At 37.3% G+C, this 22,201-nt stretch overlaps 1 protein-coding gene across 2 annotated transcripts in view; it reads right to left on the bottom strand.

The window, feature by feature from the left end:
* Mdfic (MyoD family inhibitor domain containing) overlaps positions 1-22,201 on the bottom strand; it is a 148,845-nt gene that overhangs the window by 88,486 nt on the left and 38,158 nt on the right. For both annotated transcript variants that reach the window (XR_004121883.1, XM_031381209.1), the window contains exon 4: positions 11,517-11,795. Coding sequence is in view for 1 of the 2 variants with exons in the window: in XM_031381209.1 (XP_031237069.1) it covers positions 11,517-11,795 (279 nt within the window). In the remaining variant the exon portion in view is untranslated. The remainder of the gene's footprint in view (positions 1-11,516; positions 11,796-22,201) is intronic.

Raw genomic sequence — 22,201 nt, 5'->3', positions numbered from 1 at the left:
ATTCAATTCATGTAAACTTTAGAGGTTGGGGAAGCTGCTGTACCCATCTGAGTAATGATCTTCTCACCACCATTATCACTACATCCAGCAAGGTTTAAGATCCCTTCACTAAAGGTGCATGGGTGACACTTCCATATAGTTTTCTAGTATACACATCTTAATACTGTATACACACACACACACACACACACACACACACACACACACAAGTACATCATGAAGTAGTCTATGAACAATACTTTGATGCTCTTTTGCTCTGACTATGTTTTACAAATAGTAGAACATTCATGAGTCACCAACAGTTTTGGTCAGAAGATACATCTGGCACATCCTGTATCTCCTCTAAAAGCCTTCCTCCTAAAGGTCCTTGTATCCAGTGCCATTGATACAACTATAAAACAACTTTCAGAACTCCTTCTACAATATTCAGAATCAGAATCATTTAGCACATTTGACTTAGTGCCAAATCATAATATATTTTCTTAGGTAGATGGTCTCCAAACTACATGTTTAGTATGGAATAATCTACAGGCCATTTGAAAGATTTCCAGTTAAGAGAAGAGAAATGTCTCATATGTTTAAGGTATAGAATAATGTAGGGACTATAATAATGTTCTCAAAACAGAACAACTTTTGTAATGATTTAAAATCTGATAGGTATTAACACTGATAGATATTAACACTAACACACCACACACACACACACACACACACACACACACACACACAGAGAGAGAGAGAGAGCAAAACAGTGTGTTATGATCCTCCTCCCCTCTCCCAGTCTCAACATTACGCATCATCAATGTCTCCCTTTATTAAATGACTTTGTCAATCAATACATTCTATTCCTAAAACTTTCATCTCTAGCCTCTAGTTCTTTTACTATGTTTCTTTAAAAAATATCCTTGGGAAGAATTAACTAATCTCCAGCCTTTTATTTTTCTGTCTAGAATCCACAAGGCATGCACACTTCCCCAAAAAGAAACCAAAAATATGAGTATCACTGTGACGTGATTAATCTTCACTGTCAATTTGAGTGGATTTTAGAATGATTGAAAAAACACACTTCTGATTATGCCTATGAAGATGTTTCCAGAAAAGTTTATATGAGCAGAGAAGACTCATAGTCAATGTGGACAGTCGACTAATGGAGTGGTATCCTGAGGTGAACATAAGGGGAAAATTAGCTGAGCACCAGCATTTATCTTTTATATTGCTGACTGAAGATGTAATATGCCCACCCACCACACATTTCTGTCCCACCATAACTTCTCTGCTCTCAAAACATAACCATTCTTTTTGTAATGATCTAAACTCTGACAGTGTATACACACACACACACACACACACACACACACACACACTTGTACACATGCTTACAGCACAGTGAAATGTTATGAATCCCCCAGACACACTCACACAGCTTCATCATCATGCACCATCACAGAATGTACCCTTAAACTGTGAGCCAAAAGAAACCAGTGCTTGATTGCTTTTGTCAGGTCTGTTGGCCTAGCAACAAGAAGAGCAACTGACAACAAAGCACCACTGATGCCCTCCATGAATAAGTATCATTCCTCCTATTGGACTTTCTGTTACATGTGACATGTAAATACTTATTCCATTTTAAAACACTTTCTTCATTTGGCTGCCAAACTGGCTCTCTATTATTTGTTGATAAATGTCTACTCAACTGTACTTTTCTCCCCAGTCCTTCTTCATATGCTGTCTTCTACATAGTGAAGTAGCCGCTCAAGGCTGTGTTCTTGAGATATTTCTGTCCTTTTCCTTCTTGGCAGAATTCATTTTAGACTTATATGGAAAGTGTCCAAAGGATGCTGGCTCCTTGGACAAAATGAATCATAATAAACCCCACACTTATAGTCTGTTCCCTGGTCCCATCATCTTAGAGCATGATGATTCAGGCATTATATACACTACACTCTCATGTTCCATAGAAAATATCTCAAACTGCAGGCCTTTCTTCTGAACTCCATCTTCTTAAACCACCATACATTGCAAACCACCAGTCATATAAATTATGGGAACTCAAATCCAACAACACCAAAAACAAACTGTCTTCTATCTCTAGAATCACATTTAGTTAGTGGCAATGTCATTCTTCCCCTGACCAAAACAATAGGAGTCATCCTTTAATCTTTTTATTGTTCCTGTTGAAACAGTATTTTCTTGGCCAAAGTGTATTCTACAGTCAGTGTGTATCTACATGCAACTATATCTCATGGCCTCCAGAAATGCCATAGAGGGGCTAACTCATCACTTACCCTTTAAATCATGGCAAGAACTTTTATAAAAAGCCTTCTTTGGCTTTTTGTACTAGTAACCTGTACTCATCAGATAAGACAAGGTGATATTTAAAAGAAGTAAATCTAGATCATGTCAGCACATGCTCCAATACCTGCTCCAGACTTCCTGTTTCAAAATTAAAACTGGCCACAGTAGTTCATGAAATCCTACCATCAGTTCAGTTCTTAGAAAATCTTGATTTTTAAATAAGATATCTACATGTATCTAACATTTTTATTTACCTCAAGAATGCCACAAGAACTAACAAGATCTTTTCTCCTTTCCTTAAGTCTTAGAAAAAAAAGAAACAACTTTTATCTGATTCTCAAATTAATCCATTAAACCAAACATGATCAGTAACTATGTAAGACATAGTCACAATTAGTTACAATTCACAATTATAGTTTAAATCTCACCCTTTTCAAATCTATGCTATGATGTTAATTTATGAAGAGTAGACCATATTAAATCACACTTTTGCTTTCCTGTGTAACACTTTTCTTCAAGATTAAAATACCCACACTTCAAGGAAGATCCTAAAACTCAAGGTATAAACAACTCAATAGATTCGGGAAGACTTTGAAACTGACTAGATTCACTAGGACCCTCCTTCCCAAGTGTATGTAAGCTATAGGGACTGCTGAGAAACAATCTCAGGCAAGCTGAGCTGCCTGAAGAAGCAGACAGCATCTAAGCTAAGTAGAGGAGGCAGAACTCAAAGTGAGCTGCCTGGAAAGGACTGTCTTGAGAGAAACTCTTCAGCCGTTTGTGTGTGGTAGAGTATGCTCAAGACCTCTACTGTGATCTGTTGCCTGTCATGCTGGGATGGGCTCCCGTAGTACAGCTGCTTTTAAGGAATTTCTACTCCTAAAAGTAACCCCTCACACATGTTCACTAAGTTGGGCTTTGGTTTGTTATTGACTCCCTATCTGGGATGAGTAACAATTGTTCATACCTCCCCAGGAATAGTATCATACAACATCTTTAAACATATATTAAAGTCACCATATTGAGTTCTATTCGTCTAAACTTCAGCGGCTCCCTGACTCATCCCTCTGATATACATGTTCTAATGCCATAACTTTTGTTTACCACTTTGTACCTTGTTTTATTACTATTATTTTTTGTAAAACTGTGACTAAATTGAACTCAGGGCCTCGTGAATGTTGGTTACAAGAAACAATCAAGTCCCATGGATCTATGGACCAAGACACAGAGGTGAGGAATGTGAGACTCATAATCACAAGACTCTTGGAATGCCTTCTGTTCAAATGGTGGTGGTATTTGAAAACAGGAGTGTGGACTTGAGAAGAGGAGCTTTTTAATCAGCCAAGCTTCATATCATGTCATTTCATAAAAGTTACTCAGAGGACTTGTAGGATTAATCAAGCAGATATCACATACAGAGCAGAGCCCCTGAGGTCAATGCCTCATCAAAGGCTTCTCTGGCTGCTCAATGCTCTTGCTTTCATACTGTTTGTATATTCATTTAGTCTAGCGTATAGAACTCAAGATCTAAACTCTAAGGAAACTACATGCTGGTTTGTACAAAAGCCATGATAACTAATTTCTCATATCTTCAACCTTTTCTCTCTCATGGATCTTTTTCATCCAAATGCAAACATACTCAAATCTTTCCCATCTCAGAAAAACAACAACAAAAACTATATAAACTCAAGAAAATCAGTTCCCTCCATATGCACTTCAGCTCAGATCTTTTTGTTTGTTGTTTAGTTTTGGGTATTTTTCTTTTGTTTTTGTTTTTACTTTGTGTGTGTGTGTGTGTGTGTGTGTGTGTGTGTGTGTGTGTGTGTATGTATGTGTATGTGTATGTGTGTGTTACAAGAGTTCTACTTTGTGTTTTCCTAGTTACTAAATCTATTATTTGGGGGATAATCTTATTTTACCTGCAAACAAAACTTGGTACAACTAGATATGGTCACCTTCATGTCCTTAGACCCTTTGTTCTCTGTACTATTGACAACAGGCTTCAGAGTTTGTATTCTCACCTTTTTTTTAGTTCCTCCCAACGAAATGGTCTTCTGCTTCTCTCTGACTCTGAATTCCTGGCTACCTTGTCAGTGTGGCATCATTCAGACATGTTTACCATCTGATTTTGTATCTGGAAAAAGTCTGACATCGCTCTATGTTTGTCTTCTAAGATTCTAGCACTTATACACCTATGACACCATATTGGCCAGCCTCCAGGGATCTGATCCCGACCACCTGACCTTCACTTGGAAAACTCTATTTAAGAACAGACCATTCATTCACTCACAGTTTCACATATCCTCTAGTAAGAATAAATATTAGTAGGCATCCAAAGTCCTAAACTTTTTCTCAAACCTCATGAATGTGTTTCCAGATGTATTTTGAAACTTCCCACTTGAATTATTTCAGACTGATCCCCTATAAGACGAGCCATAAACAGCTGCCAATTGCATTCGACTATTTCTCTTCATTTTGCAATTTCTAGTCATTTTCCCAATTACTAGAACTAGGAAAGTAATGGCAGACCTTCTTAGAATGAGCATGTGACTTCTGTTCCTGTTCTACTCAGAGGTAGCCCCCAGACCAAGACCAAGTCCTGTCCACCTATCTAAAACCCATGCAATAAAACTCCAGGGCTTCTACTATCCACACATGGCACAGCTTGTGTTTCAGAATAGACCTTCCTATGTTCTTGCCCACGTTTCCTATAGAGTACAAATTGGTCTTAAAACAGAAGAAAGCACAAAGTAAAGACACACACACACACACACAAACACACACACACACACACACGCACACCTAGAGTTTTAAACAACTGTATAAAAGATATGCTAAAAAGCATGTATGCAAATAGGGTCATAGGTCTACTCAGTTCATTCCATTTCAGTTGGCTCTGAATAGCCTCTTCTCTCAGGCACCCCACACCCTAAAGCTTCCTGGCCAATCTATCTGTATCCCTATTGTTTGATTTCCTCCCCACCCATCTCCTGAGTGGATGCTGAGCTAATTTAAATGGTTAGATCAGTTGCCTGACATAAATTGACTACAAAACCAAAAGCCAGAAATTCCAGTGGTAGAGTTCATACTGAGCTGACAGCTTTTAACACCATTCCAGATACCCTACAAAGATGTTGACTATTTTAACAAAGGGCTAATGGGTGGACTCTGAGAATTGAGGCATGTCTTCAATATCTCTATGTTGGTGTGTGTGTGCTTTCATGTTTCAAAACTTTGTAAAATCTTTTCTATTTTTCCTAAATTCCAAATAAATTTATTTAGATATTTATTTGTTGTAACATTACTGATAATTGTCAAAATTTTTAAACTTTTTTATTTCAAGTAAATAAAACATAATGACTTACTTTACAACACACACACACACACACACACACACAGTACTTGTCATTCTATTTAGTACACTGAATGTGCAGTGTGCTCCTATTCTTTAGAGTATTGGCAACTATTGCACTGGAAAGCACAATTCTAAACCACTCATGCTGAGTGTTATTCTGCCATGCACTGGAAAACACTGTGCATGAGAAAACAGAAGACAAGCAATCAAAATATTACCCAGGCAAATTAAGTACTTTGAGGAATGACATCACATATTTTCCCCAGGTAATCAAAAAGTTTGTCTCTGGAAACTCCCAACTGGAACACTGTACTGACAACATGTATTCTGATTATTATCCATATTACAGTCATAGTTCATCATGAAAGAGCAGGAAGGCATTGAGTCAGAGTAAAGACGCTGCACATACTGCAGTGTGGGTGCCAAGTAAGTAAGCATATACAAGAACAACCAAGGTACTTCTGAACAATGGAATGAAAAGACAATAGGAATTAATGTAGCTGACACAATGGTGTCCGTCAGCAAGTCATAGAATGGGGATTCATCTTCAGAAACGACATCCTGGCTGTCAGTGGAAGACCTCTTCCTAGTCACTCGGTATCATCTCTCCTATGTCAGCTTATCCACAAGATCAAATTATCCATGTGATCTGAATACAATACTAATTCATAAAGCTTCTTGTACCTTTTAAATGCCTCCTCCAATTTAATGGCTATTTTAAACTGTTAGCTTGACACAGTATTAAATGACCTCACAAGAGAGTCTTCATAAGGAAATGTTTAGATCAGAAGGGCCAGTAGGCGGAGGATAGTCTTGATTACATTAGTAGATGTGGGAAAACTGAGTCCATGTGGGCAACAACATTCCCTGGGTTTGCGTTCTAAATAGTATAGTGGTAGAGAAAGCGAGCTGCGTGTTAAGCAAGCATGCACTCATGCCTCTTTGGCCTTGACTATTGATGTGGCTTGACTTTTTAAAGTTCCAGCTGCCTTGACTTCCTTGCTATGATGGACTCTAATTTTAAATTGTGAGCTAAAATAAACCCTTTCCCCCTTAAGTTGCTTTTATCAGAGTATTTGATCATGGCAATAGAAAAAAAAACTAGAACAGTCTTCCCTTCAACCATGTAACTCAATTCATTCTACCTTATCTTTTAAGTCCCCACCTAGCCCCCTTTCCAAGAAGCATACCTTCCTGCCATAAACCCCATACACCTCAGTAATGATGACCTCAAAGCTGCTCAACCTCACTGAGTACTTATAATAATCCTAGGACACAGGTATGTATAAGACCTTCTTATTCCAGATAAGATACTGCAATACAAACAGACTGCTAGCTCACCCTCAGATGAATAATCGTCAAGGGTAGAGCTGATAAGCAAACTCAGGCAAACGGGTTCCAAACTGTATGTTCTACACATCAGTCTACACCACTTCCAGATGATTACACTTGATTTATCTCTAGCTATTGCTCTAGAGCTAGTGCTTTTCACTGTCTTTCCAAGCACTGATGTTCAGTGAGATGCTGAAACCCAATGTGTACCTCTTACAGATACTGACTCTTGAGTATCAAGTGTGGAGCGCAAATAAATTGCCAAACATCCCTAAAGAGAGTAGAAATTCTTTAACAATATTTTTGTTGGAACCTAATTTTTACAAAAAATGATTATATATATATGTATATATATATATGGCTATAACTGGCACATGTAAAACGTATTAGCATTTACCATCTCTATGAAAAAAAAGTGTCTTCAAGACTAATGAAAACCCTTGGCAATTTGAATATTAGATGATACTAAATTACACTATAATTATTTCAAAGGTCAAGAATCTTACACATTTAGTCTTAAAACTCTCCACCTGGGTGATGCAATCAGAAAATTTAAGAATGTATGAAAATATTTAATTATACAAAACAGGAAGAAATCTACTAATTTAATAACCTTTTAAGTAAAATGTGCTGTCTTCCCACATAAGTACTTTTCTCTCTCTGCTGCAAAAATGAACATTTGAGAAGAATATGCGTGTGATGTTAGTTTCAAGGGGACTGAGACCCCATAGTTTGAAATAAATCAACACGCCACTCAGGAATACTTGGGAAACTAGAAGATGGCAGGCACCAGGGAACACCCAACAGAGTCAGCGCCATCCGCCAGTCTTGAGAATTCAATCTCTTAGAGGAGGAAAACCAATACAGAGCACAGGTGTGATAGCTGCTCCTAAAATCTCAAAAGGAAAGGATTTAAGTAGATACATGTTGACGGAAATGAAACTCTGTGCATCTACCGCAGGTGGGTTGCTATTCACACTGAAGTGATGTTGGAATGCTGGGTAACTGCCTTTAGTTCAGGCTATTTAGTTGGTTAGTTAGCTCGATTCTTTGAGGTCATATGTCACTATGCAGAGCCAGTTGGTCTTGAATTATGCCTGGTATCCTCAGAGGCCAGAACTGGGCATTGGATTCTCAGGAACTGGACTTATAGGCAATGGTGAGCCCACACAATTCTGGGCTATGAATGGAACACGAGTCATGTGGAACAGCAGCTCATGCTCTTAACTGCTAGGCCACCTTTCCATTGTCTTGATGACATCATTTTAAAAGGCAGCTTTGTCTTTAAGTCTTTGCGCACTTATTTACAGCCAAGCTACTTCAGATGCAGGACAGTCCTCTTTGTGAAATGTGGAGAAAATTGAGACAATTGCAGAAGGACGCAGCAGGAATGGATTGGTTCTGCTGGAATTGTCCCTGACGGAAGAAGGCCTATAGTACATACAACTATAGTATATGCAACAATGGATGTTGAATTGGTTTGGTTGCTTGTGTGAATAAACATGCATGGGATTTGTTTTTTCAAGCAATTTTAATGGAAAATTTTAATCAATAGACTTTTTTTTTTAAAGCTGCCTCTATTTCTTTATTTGAGGGATATTTTCTTTTCTTTTTTATCCTTTTTTTTTTTTTGATTTTGGTAGACAAGGCTTTACTATGATGTAGCCCTGGATTGTCTAAAACTAGCTTTGTGGGTACCACCGACGCCAGAATGGTGAAGCTGTTTGTATATTATAGGTGTGCAATATTTTGTTTCTGTCTCATATTTACTTAAGCCTTCATCATGTATGTTTGTTCTACATTCAGCAATCTAACAATAAAGTACAATATAATATTATCTGAAAACTTCAAAACCAGCTCTCCACACACACTTTGATATTATGCTCTTTTGGTTGTGATTTATTTTTTACATTGCATATAAATAATATTGACAACTTAGGAGATATCTTTCTGGCTCAAATGAAAGAATTAATATATTGCTAATACACAATGACTCAATACAAAGATGAAGGGCTTGCACTGACCCAGTAAAGAAAACATTTTAGGGATAGGGCATTATTTGTACAAAGTGAGGCCTGGACTTTAACATGGCTGAGTGTGTGGAGTGCTGAGGCAGAACTGACCGCAAACAGGAGGCAGTCCATCAGACTCTTACATCTGTGTTATCTGATCTAGGTAGAGCATACCTCCTACTTACCAGACACAGTCTATCTACTTCATGCATGGGGATTCCTATTCTTGCCAGCCAGACTATTGGTCTGTGAATTGCATACAATTATCAAAATATAAATGGGGAAACAGGCACAGAGGGGTTCAGAGGAGATACAACAGTCAACAGGTTCAAGGTCAAACTGAGCTTCAAAACTAGACACTTTCTTTCCACCGCTTGACCTATATGCTATTTGCCTTATTCACCTTCTCTGAGGTCAAAGGAGGAGGTGCATGACTGTAAACGTGAGGCAAAGTTTAAGGGCACAACTTTAAGTGAGAGTTAAAGTCATGAAGCCCTCTAATGATGAGAACATAGGAAATAGGACAATGAAATGTTAATCTAGATTCAAAAAACAGATCACAAAATACACAGCTACCTAAATTCTAGAAGCTGAGAGAAGACATGGATGGGTCTCTGTGATGTGTACTTGTCTTGGTGTTTCATTCTCCTCATGCTCTCAAGTTGATCTTAAATGCTATTTTGTAAGAACAGCATATAGACTGAATAGTATGAACTAGTTTGTAGTTCATAGCATATAGACTGCCCCAAATATTTGGGATCAATCCTAAGTAGAATTTGGAAGGCAGAGAAGAAGATGACAAAATAAAGAAATGAGGAGAAAACCATGGGAGAGAGCTGTATGTTTCATTCATACACATTGCCTTTTCTCTTCCATGTTTCCTCCAAAGCTGCATTCTTGCATTTCAAATAAATTCAAGCACAATTAGAAAGCAAAAACTACTGAAAAGCTCCATAGGCTACTTCCAGTTTGGCTGATATTGCCTATGTTACCACTTTTTAATATTAAAACAAGTAAATGCCAACTGGTAAACAAGGGCTTAAGAGCATAATAAATAAATATATATGTATAAAACAAGTAGATTTCAATTGCATTCAATTATTTCGCCCAATCACCTCAAAGTAAAGATCCTCCAAAGAAAATTGCATTGCCTTCTCAACTCCTTGGAGAGCCAGTTTAGTTAACAGCCTACCTATACTTCAGAGATGACCATGCAGCTTACATGTCAAACTCATTTTCAAATGTCAATCATGTCCTTTTCAATCTAATTAGTTTGGAAAGTAGGGTCACTGACCTGGAACTATGCAGACCATTTATTATCATATCATTTGATCAACCTAACACTTTACCTCAGTTGAGTTTAAGACATCGGTAGCCAAAGTGTAATATCCTTTCTCCTACTCATTATTGGGAACTCTCAACAAAATTCCCTATTTACAGCTCCATTTATCACTGTGAGTAGGCATAGCTAACTTTACAGAGGCATTCCAGAGCCGCTTCTTTAAGATTTCAGAGAAATTAAAATAGAAAGGTAAAGGAAATATGCGTAGATAGTGAAATATATGTGTCTATATACATATATACATAATACATAATTTTACTAGTACCAAATATATTTGGAAGATTCAGGATTTTAGATTAGGAATTGCAAATAGGGAAAGGAGGAAGAACAGAAGGCTATACACAGGCTGGGAGTAATTTACAACCTTAATTACACAGATTAAGTTTTTTCTTTCTTTCTTTTAGTATGACACAATGAACCATACAAAGAGAGTCTGCAGGTTTCATCATATTGGGTTTGTTTTATAATAAAGAAAAATTGCTCTGGGTTCATAGTATTTAGCCTGACTTCAAGTTGGTTAAGAGCAGATGAGGTACCATTGAAGAGCAAATAATAACTAGCTCTCTTGAGGTCACAGAGCATTGGCAAGAGTCTCTGAGAGCAGAGGAAATGGGTTGGACAGGGCTGGAGTGGGTGCATGCTATGTGCTGGCAGCAAAAGAGCTGGAAGATGGCTCACAAAGTAGATACCCATCACCTGGTCCATTCTCTGGCAAGACCAGGGAAATTACATGATCTTTTTCCTATTTCAGCTTTGCATATTATGAATGAATTTGCAAGACAAAAAAAAATGCAAGTATGTAATCTTATCTCTACTGCACAGAGTAACATGTTGCACCAAGGAGGGAAAGAATAGAGGCACTCTGATACGCCCCCAATGGAATATTTATATTTTTAACTGTGGCACTTAAAAAAAAAAGGCACCTGTTATATTCTGCTATATTTAAAGTAATGAGTAGTCACTCTAGGACGGCAATCTAAAAGCAGAGTGCTGGCTGCCCAATCTCCCTTTTTTTATCCTGGATTGTTGTTGGAGAAAGTTAAGTGGATTTTACCAAGATTTCTGTTTGTCTGATGGAAAGGCAAGAATGTTCCTGGTGTTTTCTGGATTGACTTACTATGACTGGCTAATTTTATATAGGGCTTTTTTTTTTTAAGGTGCACGTCTACGTCACACTTACCTTCAGGTGAGGAAGCGGACTTTTGGGAAAAGACAGCATTTACTTTACTCTTCTTACTGACGTCATTGCTGACAGACAAGCTGGACTGAAGTTTTCTGTGCATTTTCTGAGAAACAGGAGCTGACATTTTGTGATTGTCCACAGACACATGTTTGGCTCCGTGGTGAATTCCATTCCCATTGCTCATACTTGTGTGGCCGCCATTCTTTATCTTGCCTGCTTCCTCCTTGTTGGGTTCCGGTGCTGATGTCTGCAGTTGAGGCAGACGCTCAGGTTGGGCTGGAGAAAGAAAAACAAACAGACAAACAAAGAAGAAAAGTTCATCTAGTGAAGCAGAGATGCTATTATTTTACAGTAATTAAAATATAGATTTGAAAATATAAATACAAAATAACAGACTTGAGATCTAACCCATGGTGATAAAACTAAAGAAAGAGGGGTCTTATGGAAGAGGGAGAGGAAGAAAAAAAGGAGAAAAGTTAGAAGAGGAATATTCCAGAAGGAAAGAAGGAAAAAAGAAGGAAGGCGGAGGGAAGGCAGATATAGCTCAGAAGATTTAGAAAGAAAAATGTAAATAAATTCAACAAAATGCAATTCATAAAAAAATATTATATTAGAGAAATAAATTGAACTTTTTGGTAATTTAAAATAATACTTAAGTTAAAATATGTAAAAAAAAAAAGTAATTCAACACTGGTTCAGTGAAAGCTTCTCTTTGTTTGTTTGTTTGTTTGTTGGTTTTTTTTGCATTTTTTTATTTTGTGTTTGTTTTTTTCTCTCCTAAATGCTATACATAAAATAACAAGATCTCACTACTGAACACATCGATTACATTTTGTAATGAAAGGATAAATGAATTCAAACATTCAAAGCTGGACAGTAGTCAAACATACAGTTTTCAAAATAATTTTATATCTGGGAGAAAATCTTTGATGTGTTTATTCTTTCAATTTAGTTTTGAGGAAAGACGGCTTCAATCTGATGTAGTGCAGCTGTCAGAGACAAATGTGAGCACATCAGAACAACCCTCATTTGAGACTGACCCAGTAACGGGGCTCACCTTCATCCCTCTTAAACAACGGCACACCAAAAGCCCCAAGGAGAGAAATACGTGAGGAAAATGAAGAAAAATTGTCAGAGTTCTAGAAAGGAGAACACAAACTTGTGGAGTTGTGCACAGGAATGAATGAATAATCTAAGTTACTAAAGGTTAAGAATTAATAAAATGTATTTAGGATAAACTGTACAAAATAAACAGAATTCTAGTATGTCAATGGTAACCAATTAACAAAAAAACAAAATCCCAAACTACCCTTTATATTTTTGGTTGTGAGCCTAGCCTTTAACGGCTGAGCCATCTCTCCAGCCCATACCCTTTAAATCACTAATAGAGGACCAGAGCTCAAGCAGGGAGAATAGGCAGACATACATACAGGTATCAAAAACACGGCAAAATATTACTGAAAAGCATGACAGAGTCTAAATACTAGGCATAAAAAAAGTTAGTTTGATAGCTCATTCCCACTAACAAGAAAAAAGAAAAGGAAAGGAAAGAAAGAAACCCTTTTTAGTTTAAAGTGGAAAGACTACATTAATTGTACTAGAGGGGCTAATGAATTTAATAGTTTGGACAATGCATCATTGAATCACTGGGTAAATAGTAATAATCTCTGTTCACCATCATTTCTAAACAGCTGCATGCGACACAGGACCAGTACCTACAGCCCAGCCTCTTAAACAGGAGATCCACTTCTTAGGAACATGCAATCATGTGATCTAGAGAATCATATGCTCCTGCTTCATGGAGCAACCAGAATGACATCCTAATGGCCGCCACTGAACCCACAGCTAGTTACACAGATGCATTTCAGAAGATGTCAAAAAAGACAGCTAAACCCGATTCAGTGTCCTTTTCAGAGCACTTTCTGGTATTCATTGCAAATAAATGGAATGTTTGAGCTACTTCTTCTCTAAAACTAACAAGTCAAGCAACCTGAGAGCTTGGTTAAGTTGAAATGTCATTGACCAAGGCTGGGCAACTCCTCATCAATCAGTCAAAAATGTCTTCTCATACTCTAGGCCAAGATAACCTAAGAATTACTATGTAACAGTTTAACAGCCTCATTAAATAAAAAGACAGTGGTAGAAGATGACTGTTCTGCCTCCAAATTCTAAACAATGAGAGATTTGACCTTTTTTCCAGCGTAACAGAACCGATTCTGCAAATTATGGGTTACTGTTCAAGTGATAGTTTAATGCATCCTTAACGATTTATCTACATTTCAATCTTCAAACCGTACCTATTTCTGAGGGCAGTAAAATGATAGTACTTTTATCTTTTGTTTCACTGTCACCTAATTATTTTTCTGTGGTTTCTGAATTACAATTAAATAACCAAATATTAACTCTTCACTTCCATATTTTTTAAACATTAAAACATTTTTTTTTTAGTTGAGTGATTTTGCCATGTGTGCTGTACACAAAATCAAGACCGGGTAAGCTTTCTCTTACTCGTCTCAATAGATAGGAAATGTAACTTCACTCGTCGTTTTTTCACGGCTATGATTTTAATCGTATGGTCAAGTTGCAATTAAAACTGAAAAAGGAAACAAGATTTTATTTTCAAATGGAGAATGAAACTGCCGGCCTGATTTTACCACAACTATTTGGTTTATAATAGATTTCTTCTTATTGTGTACAAATCATGTATAGCTCTAAAAAAACGCATGCTAATATGGAGATGACACAATGCTTCTTAAAACACAGGCAACGCCTGGGGACCCTCGCTCTAGCTTTAATGATGCACTGTTCTCATTCAGCTGTCTCTCTTTTTTTCAAATCTTTACATATGTGACAGCTCTCAAAAGTAGACCATAGACCATCTGGCATTTTCCGAGGTGTAACTTGTGCAAGTTCAGCTCTATTGGGAGTACACCGCTATCTTCTGCCTGTGTTATAAAGGGACAATAGAATATAGAACTTAGGGGTTGTTTTGAATTATTCATTTTTTTGCCTGTATATTCAAGAAATTTTTTTACAAACTCTGCATTTTGTACTACATAATCACATGCGTTAAAGGTACAAAGAAACTTTTTGACACCTCTTTTCTACAGAAGGCTGGCATTTTGTTTGATATGTGAACATTCAGCATCTGCTATATCACTCCAAACAGCACGGGTGCTGCTACAAAAGACCCCATTTTAAATGTGCTCTCTACGAGCAAAAATGTATTCTCCATATTCAGAAATGAATGCAATACATGTCAAAATTTCAAATACCAGGTATTAGAACATTCAGCATCTTCAAACCTGGATAGCATTGGTCACCTGATCACCATATGTGTAGGGATTTTTTTTTTTTTTTTTTTTTTTAGCCACAGCTCATACAATGCAGCATGATTGTAATTTTAATATGCACAATGAATAGTTACAAATGTCTTAAGAAATACTGTACTTTCTAGATTCAAATGTTTTCAATCAGGGAGGAAACCAGTAGAATTAGATCTAGCAGGTCTCAATGGGAATAATAAACATGGGGGTAAAGAAGTCAATAGCATGAACTTCTTTTGATAATTAAAAAGAAAACCTCAGTGATATTGTAACTAGCGATAAGTATACTTGAAACTGCAGCAGCTGGAGCCGTAATAGAAAGCCATGTTTTACTCCAGTGTATAATCTATTAGCACGAGCAAATCATCTTTACTGCTGGTCTCCACCAAAGCTATATTTAATAAAATTACAAGAGTTTTCATGAACTTAGTTAATTTAAACAGTCGATGTACACATAAAATACATGGTTCTTAGTGGGGATGCAGTACCACATGTTGACTATAGAAAGGCAGACGGATAGACAGAAACACACACACACACACACACACACACACACACACACGGTAATGGTGGAGATGTTATATGCAAGACTGTACGTGGATATATGTGTATAATATAGTATACTAAATATGGCATTAAAAGATAGCTTTAATTCTAACACTTTCTATTCATTGATGTTCTTATGTGGGAGATGAAGTACTTTTCAATATGACCCATGATAAATCGAAACAAGTTTTTGGTTTGTTTGCTTGTTTGGATTTTCACTACATAACGTGAGTTTAGGTAAAATCCAAAGGTAACAACCCTTTCTTTTTTATCAGCCAGGGTCAAGACTTTCTCTCTGTGCAGAGGCTGGGTGCACACTTCCCCTAAACTCTGCCCAGCAAGAGGCTCTATATAACCCTCCAAGGGCTTCTAGAAATCTTTTATTTACCTATAAAGAGTTTCTAGACTCTTTTGGTCACATATCCTATTTTCTATCTTCACTGCATCTAATGTGTACCTTTAACATATTAAGTTATATTTTGGAATTCTTATGATTTTTTTGGAACATTCATGAAATTTGCGATCCCAGTCAGGTGCTGTGGCTCCTTGATGTGAGTTTACAACATAGAGACCACTCTTGAGTCTGGTACATCATAGTTTACGTTAAAAGATGAAATCAATTGATTTCATCAACAATAAATGTTGATGATACATTGAATAAATCAACAGATGTCAGTGGGAAGTAGTACCATCCAAAATAAAAGAGACCAAGTGTTCAAAATTGCTTGGAGAAGTAACTGGAGTATGGTTACTGCATTTCATAAAGAACATTTATCTCATAATTAAACACATTTAGCACCTGGAAGCAGATAACTTCAGGCAAATGCAGTTCCAAGTTGTTCAAGGCCGGTGTCTACTCCTGTGCTAAATCTTTCTGTAAAGGCAAATTCAGCCATTCAGCCAAGTTCTCAGAAACAGACTTGTTTCTATACCCTCCTTCCAGGCCTGACCCTGAGGCCTTGGGGTGTGACCTCCCCTTACTGTGACTGGGAGCCACCAAGATTTAACCCCAGCTGAGGAACATAACTCAGGGTTATTGAAAGACTCAACGAGGCAGCAATGAGAAGACTGACCTCCCAGTCTCACCGTGTTTGTTCCTTCCCTTAATTTCCTGTACTGAGTTTCCCCACATTTCAATTTTTTCTCATTTGCCTCCTGTCTTTACATTCTGTGATATTGCTGCTAATTTTTTGTTTTCCTATCAACTATTGAAAAACTTCTGTCAAATAAATATACAAGCATAATCATGTATTTTCTAGGGAAAATGTAATGAAAAATAAGTTCAGAAAAAATTAAGGAACATAAAACATTTCTTCAGTTAAGATGTATAGATATTTCTAAAAAGTCCCCAAACCATAAGTCAGTGAAAAACAAAATCCTATCACTTTTCTCTCTCCAGACATAGGAGATGTGCATCTACTGCTTGATTTTATATTCAAATGAATGAAAAGTTTGGCCTTATATCTTATGATGCTTCATAGTTTCTAGTTAACTTATTTGGGTAAAGAGGATATTATTCATGGATTTGAAAAGTTTATATTTCCAGGCTTGCTTCTAAAGTGTCATCTACACGCATGTGTTTAAAATAGCATTCTTCCTGGATAATCTCACAGTGTAATTTCCTAAGATATTTCTTTGTTTACTGACTCTATCGTTTTCTATCACTGAACCAACTCATTAAAATGAATGCCACCTATCATTATTAATACTTATTAATTATTATGGATATAGCTAAAAATAAATCTATATGCATTTATACATAATTTACAGAAAAGAAATTACCAGAATATGCTTTATAGTATAGAAACAATAACTCAATGAAATAATTCCCATAAAGGTATGATCTTTCTAAAAGCTATTTTTCGATACTGAAGTTTGTGTAAGATGGCAAAGAGCTTTCTGAGAAGCAATGAATTCATCTCTTCAAAAGAATCATTCCTGATTTGCTAAAAGGCACATTTAGTATCAATATACCCGTGATTTTTAGATATATAACACATTACTTTTATGTTTTAAAAAGAATCAACTGATGGGCAATTAGAAGTGTGAGAAGTTATCTATATTCTGCTTCACCAAATAGAAGTTTTGCTGAGAAACCACAAAACAACAGCCAGGTTGTGACTCACTCTTTTAAGGTTACTACTTAATACTTCAATGACCAGATTATAAGTAAAGCATTTTTCCACTTTTGGTGATGTTTCTCCACAAAGGATCTAATGAAATGTATCTTAAATTATTGTTTGAAGGGTTTGCTTTTCCATGATCATTTTAAAGGCATCCCGTAGTCTATATGAGAGAATAGGATATACTTAAATATAATCTTTTTTAAATTAATGCTTTGGAGACACATCACTTAAACAAGTTTAGTATCCACAAACATGCAATGCATGCTACAGGGGAATTAGGGTGAATAATAATGACAATTAGTGTGTATCGTAAGGCACAAGCCCAAAATTTCAAGCAACTAAAAGCTATCAGTTATGTAGGGCCTAGACCAAAACTCTTCCTTTGTGTCATGTAGCCTTCTTTGTGTCTTATAGACTTATAGATAAGGAGTGAAAACATAAATCAAAAAGCTTTAAACTAAGAATTCTGATCCAGAATCAAAACCTGCACGAGAAGTCACTTTTTGACAGGCAAAGCTAGCTAACTAGAGGTAAGACTGGGAGAAAGGACACCACGTATCCTGGCCAAAACTAAGCAGTCAGTATACATATTAATGAAAGGTAAGTTGCAAAAGTTTCCATTAGTTCTTGAGACAAAAATCTTCTCCTGGATGGAAGCAGTTGTAAGGAATACAACGAATACCAACATCCTGGTCTCTGAACATCCTTTAGTTAAAACACTAAAATGGTATTGGGCTGTGAACACCAACAAGAAAACCCAGGAAGCTTTATTAAGAGCTGATTCTCCTAAAAGCAATACAGCCATTTTATCAATACGCAAATAAATTGGCCACTATATAAATCTAGAACAGTGTGCCCCTCTATCTAGACAAATTTTGAAAAGCCTCTGAAACCAGAGGTCAAGCAACCTTTGGTGAGTGGACGAAAGGCCTCCAGGTACCTCTGAGCGATCCTGAGCTATAGGATTGCAAGGAACAGCCAGGGATCTGGATGCACTGAAGTTTAGGTAAGCATGTGTGTTAGCTAAGTTGCACCAGGCAAATTATTTGTTACTGTCTCAATTTAGTGTGGTAATTAAATTAAAAAAAAAAAAAACGCTATGAAAAGGAATAGGAGATACTAAGGATGGGGAAGAACAGCATTGGAAGCCTGAAATGTCAGACCATGGCAAATACCCATGTTCAGGACCACTGCAGAGACAGAGGTTCTCCAGTGGAGTAAGCCTGAGTGAGGTACAGAAGCACATATTACCAGGAGCAAGCCCCACTACTGCTACAGGCTGGTGACAAGAAGCTGCTAAGTGGTAACTAAAAGAAAACAGAGAAGACCAGATCTCAAAAGTAAAAGGGGCAAAGTACCATAAAGATGAGGTTCTCCATAAGGGAAAAGGGGTAAGGGGAGGAAGAGAGGAGGAGGATGAATTGGACTGCTACATAAAAATCTCTTGAGTCTTTTCCATTCTTGAGGTGATCCCTGAACCTAAGTATTTGTTATCAACTGGAGAAGAACTGCTAAGTCTCCTCCAAGGGCCTCCTCCCCACAATGGCTGTGAAGGATACCAAACAAGGAAATCTTCGCAGAGTCCTCCAGTCAACAAACTCACTGCACACGGCAGAACACAGGCCTAAGGCAGGGAAGAAACTCAACAGGGAAATGCTGTGCACAGGCTCCGCTCATACCATCCTCACTACCAGGTATTCCATAGACATACCCTGTTCTTTATCCATCCATACACGGGCTGCTCTGCATCACCCTCATGGTCTTAATCTACATATGGATGAAAACAAGTTATACCAAATTTGATCTAAGTTGGTCTTCCAAATAATTTCAAAGGACGGATACATATCACCCAGCAGTGTAGAGAAGAGCAGGCACTAGATCTAGATGTACAATCTACTCCACTAGTTTCTCATGAGGAAAGATGAAGTGAATAGGTGTTTGGGAGGAGAGGGGCAATTGGATCTCATTAAGTAAAATCAGCATGGAATTATGTGTACAGGACAAAAAGAATCTGCCATAGACCCAAGCATAAAGTACTCTGCTTAGCTAAGGTCACTAGAGCAGACACCTATGCTTGTCTATTCAACATCTCTCTATTTCCCTGGTAACAGTGTAGATGTTAATGAGAATAGGACCTAGATTTGCTGACAGTAATTTCTGCGGCAATGAAGTGTTTTTAGTTACATGCATTTGTACACAGAACTTGACAATCCTGAGTCTTCAGTGACTCACGCTGACAGCAGAATGTTCCTTAAGGACAAGATCCCATATTCCTAGAATTCCATCAACTTTATCAGACACATGCATGCTGACAAAGAGCCTTGTATGATGTTCAGCACCCAGTGGACACCCAGTGAAAATTAGCTGATGATGATGAATTATACTAGCTTTTAAGCTGTCACTTGATCCCAGAATATAATAACCTTCCTGAATAAATCAAGCAACAGTTTGGTATTCAGTACCATTATAAACTTCATCCTTCACCTTCCTGAGCCTAGGGAATTGCTGTAAAAGCATAATATAAGGAGGGTAGAACTGTAGTGAAGACTCGAGAAACTCTTGTCTGTTATAACAAGGAAATTAAAGATTCAGTTACCGATATCGTAGGATGTGTGGAGCAATGGATCAAAAATGCTCACCAAGTAACCTTTCTGAAAGTAGCATACAAAAAGTCATGGCCGAATTATCTATCTAAGAGGTCCTTCCAACAAATAAAAACAAACTCAACTTGGTGTGCAAGTAAAGAGTAGACGTCCTTGATTGAGCACAGGGCAGTGGATGTACAAATGACGTCACGGGGAAAAGAGATGGAGTCAGGCAGAATGCTAACCTAAAATGATAACCAAGTAATTTACTACATAAGAAGGAAAAGGTATGTCTGATAGCTTAAATGAAATAAACCAAAAGAAAAGCAAATTCCCAAAAGAAATGCCCCCAGCTTCAACCAAGCACATAATCCCCAAGTTCACTGGTGAGCGGCTGTGATGGGAGGAACGTCAATAAGTCCCCTTGAACTGTGGCCTGAGACTTGGAAACCTCTGTGCTTTGGTGTTAGTAATACCTCTTGTTATAAATGACATGCCTGCTGAAATAATGTGAAAATTCAAGACTGAAAGCAAAGTTCAAAGAATTGACTCAAACACTAATTAGACCTAATAATCGTTAGTGTCTGAGTCCTACAGAGGATCCTGGCAACATTCTTCTACAAGGAAGTGACACAAAGGATTGCTAGATTACACATGTAGATTCTCATATGCACATTTAAATATATTCATACATAGCATATATATATATAGCAGCTTCCAGCTGATACATAATAAGAAAAATAAATATGTAAGTGAATAAGGAAACAAAATATTGTTTTCTCATTCACACCCCCAAGGTTAAAATCTTAACTCCTTTTATATGGTTGCTTTAACTCTCCGGATCCTGATTTAGATTATTGGAGTCATCAAACTGCTTGACAGAATAAAATATTACTTAAAACAAAAGCATCAACAAGTGGCTACATATAGAGGGACAAAGCCATTAACCACACTTGAAGAGTCACAGATTGAGACCATTTACATAAATGGTTCCTCTCCTAATTCCTCCATTAAAATACACTAAATCTATCAAGGTCACTTTGCCTGCAAAATGGCTGAAATAAGTCATTATAAAATATTTGTTATGTACTATTCTAGGGACAAGGGATCTAACAGGGAACAAATTTACAAAGAAGTCATCCACCACCATAGAGCTTATGGATATTTATGATCTCAAGGAACAATAAATCCAGAGGACATTCCTACGAGTGTTAATTTCACATTATTGTCATTAAAGGCAAGGATTCAAAAGTAGGGAAAGTAGCTATCAAAATGACATCACAGTTTTCCCTATGTGCCAGACATCAGACTGAACAACGTGTGGCATCCTCTCACTAGCTGCAATTCTTTCAATGGTTACTTGATTTACATTTCTGCTGTCCTGTGCACAAGGACATAATAGCTTCACTTGTACAGTAAGTTGAGTTTGCTTTTGTTATGGGAAGGGAAAACAAAAAACAAAACAACCAAAAAACAAAATCACTTTCAACTACACAGCTTGGCACATTTTCCTGAGTGACAGCGTCCTCTGCAAGTGTGCGTATAAATAACACACTGCAGAAGCATCCTGCACAGACGCATGCTATTTTGTTTGCAAGTGATATGTTTAAATCACAGAGTTTTTAAAGAGGAAAAGCAAAGACAAAACTGAGATACAATGTCAGAAAGCAAGGATAAAACAAAACAATAAAGGAAAAAACACAGCAGAACGGGAGATGAAAGAAGATGCAAGAGAATAAAAGAGACGGATGAAGGTGGAGTTGAGGGATGAGCAAGAGTCCATCCAAAAGCACCACAGCAGGTCCCCCTGAGGATCTCAACTGCTCCTCCACTCACACTTCATCTCGCACACAACCCTGTGTCACATGCCACCTGTACTTAGTGTTCTTCCTTCTGCCTGGGCCCACTAGTCACTGTCATTTCGTACCTAAGTCATCAAGGCCTCCTGATCAGAGCTGTCAAGCTCCAGCCTACTTTCAAACTAACACAAACAGAACCAGCCCAGACTCTATTTGCCTTACTGTCCTGATGAAGAATTCCATGTTTACCTTTCCATCTTTAGGATAAAAATAGGACTTTACTAAAGCATTCCCGATGAT

The sequence above is a fragment of the Mastomys coucha genome, unplaced genomic scaffold (assembly GCF_008632895.1).
Source record: "Mastomys coucha isolate ucsf_1 unplaced genomic scaffold, UCSF_Mcou_1 pScaffold20, whole genome shotgun sequence".
NCBI lineage: Eukaryota > Metazoa > Chordata > Mammalia > Rodentia > Muridae > Mastomys > Mastomys coucha.
The sequence above is the reverse complement of the archived record's forward strand: the minus strand, read 5'-3'. Positions and strand labels throughout refer to the sequence as shown.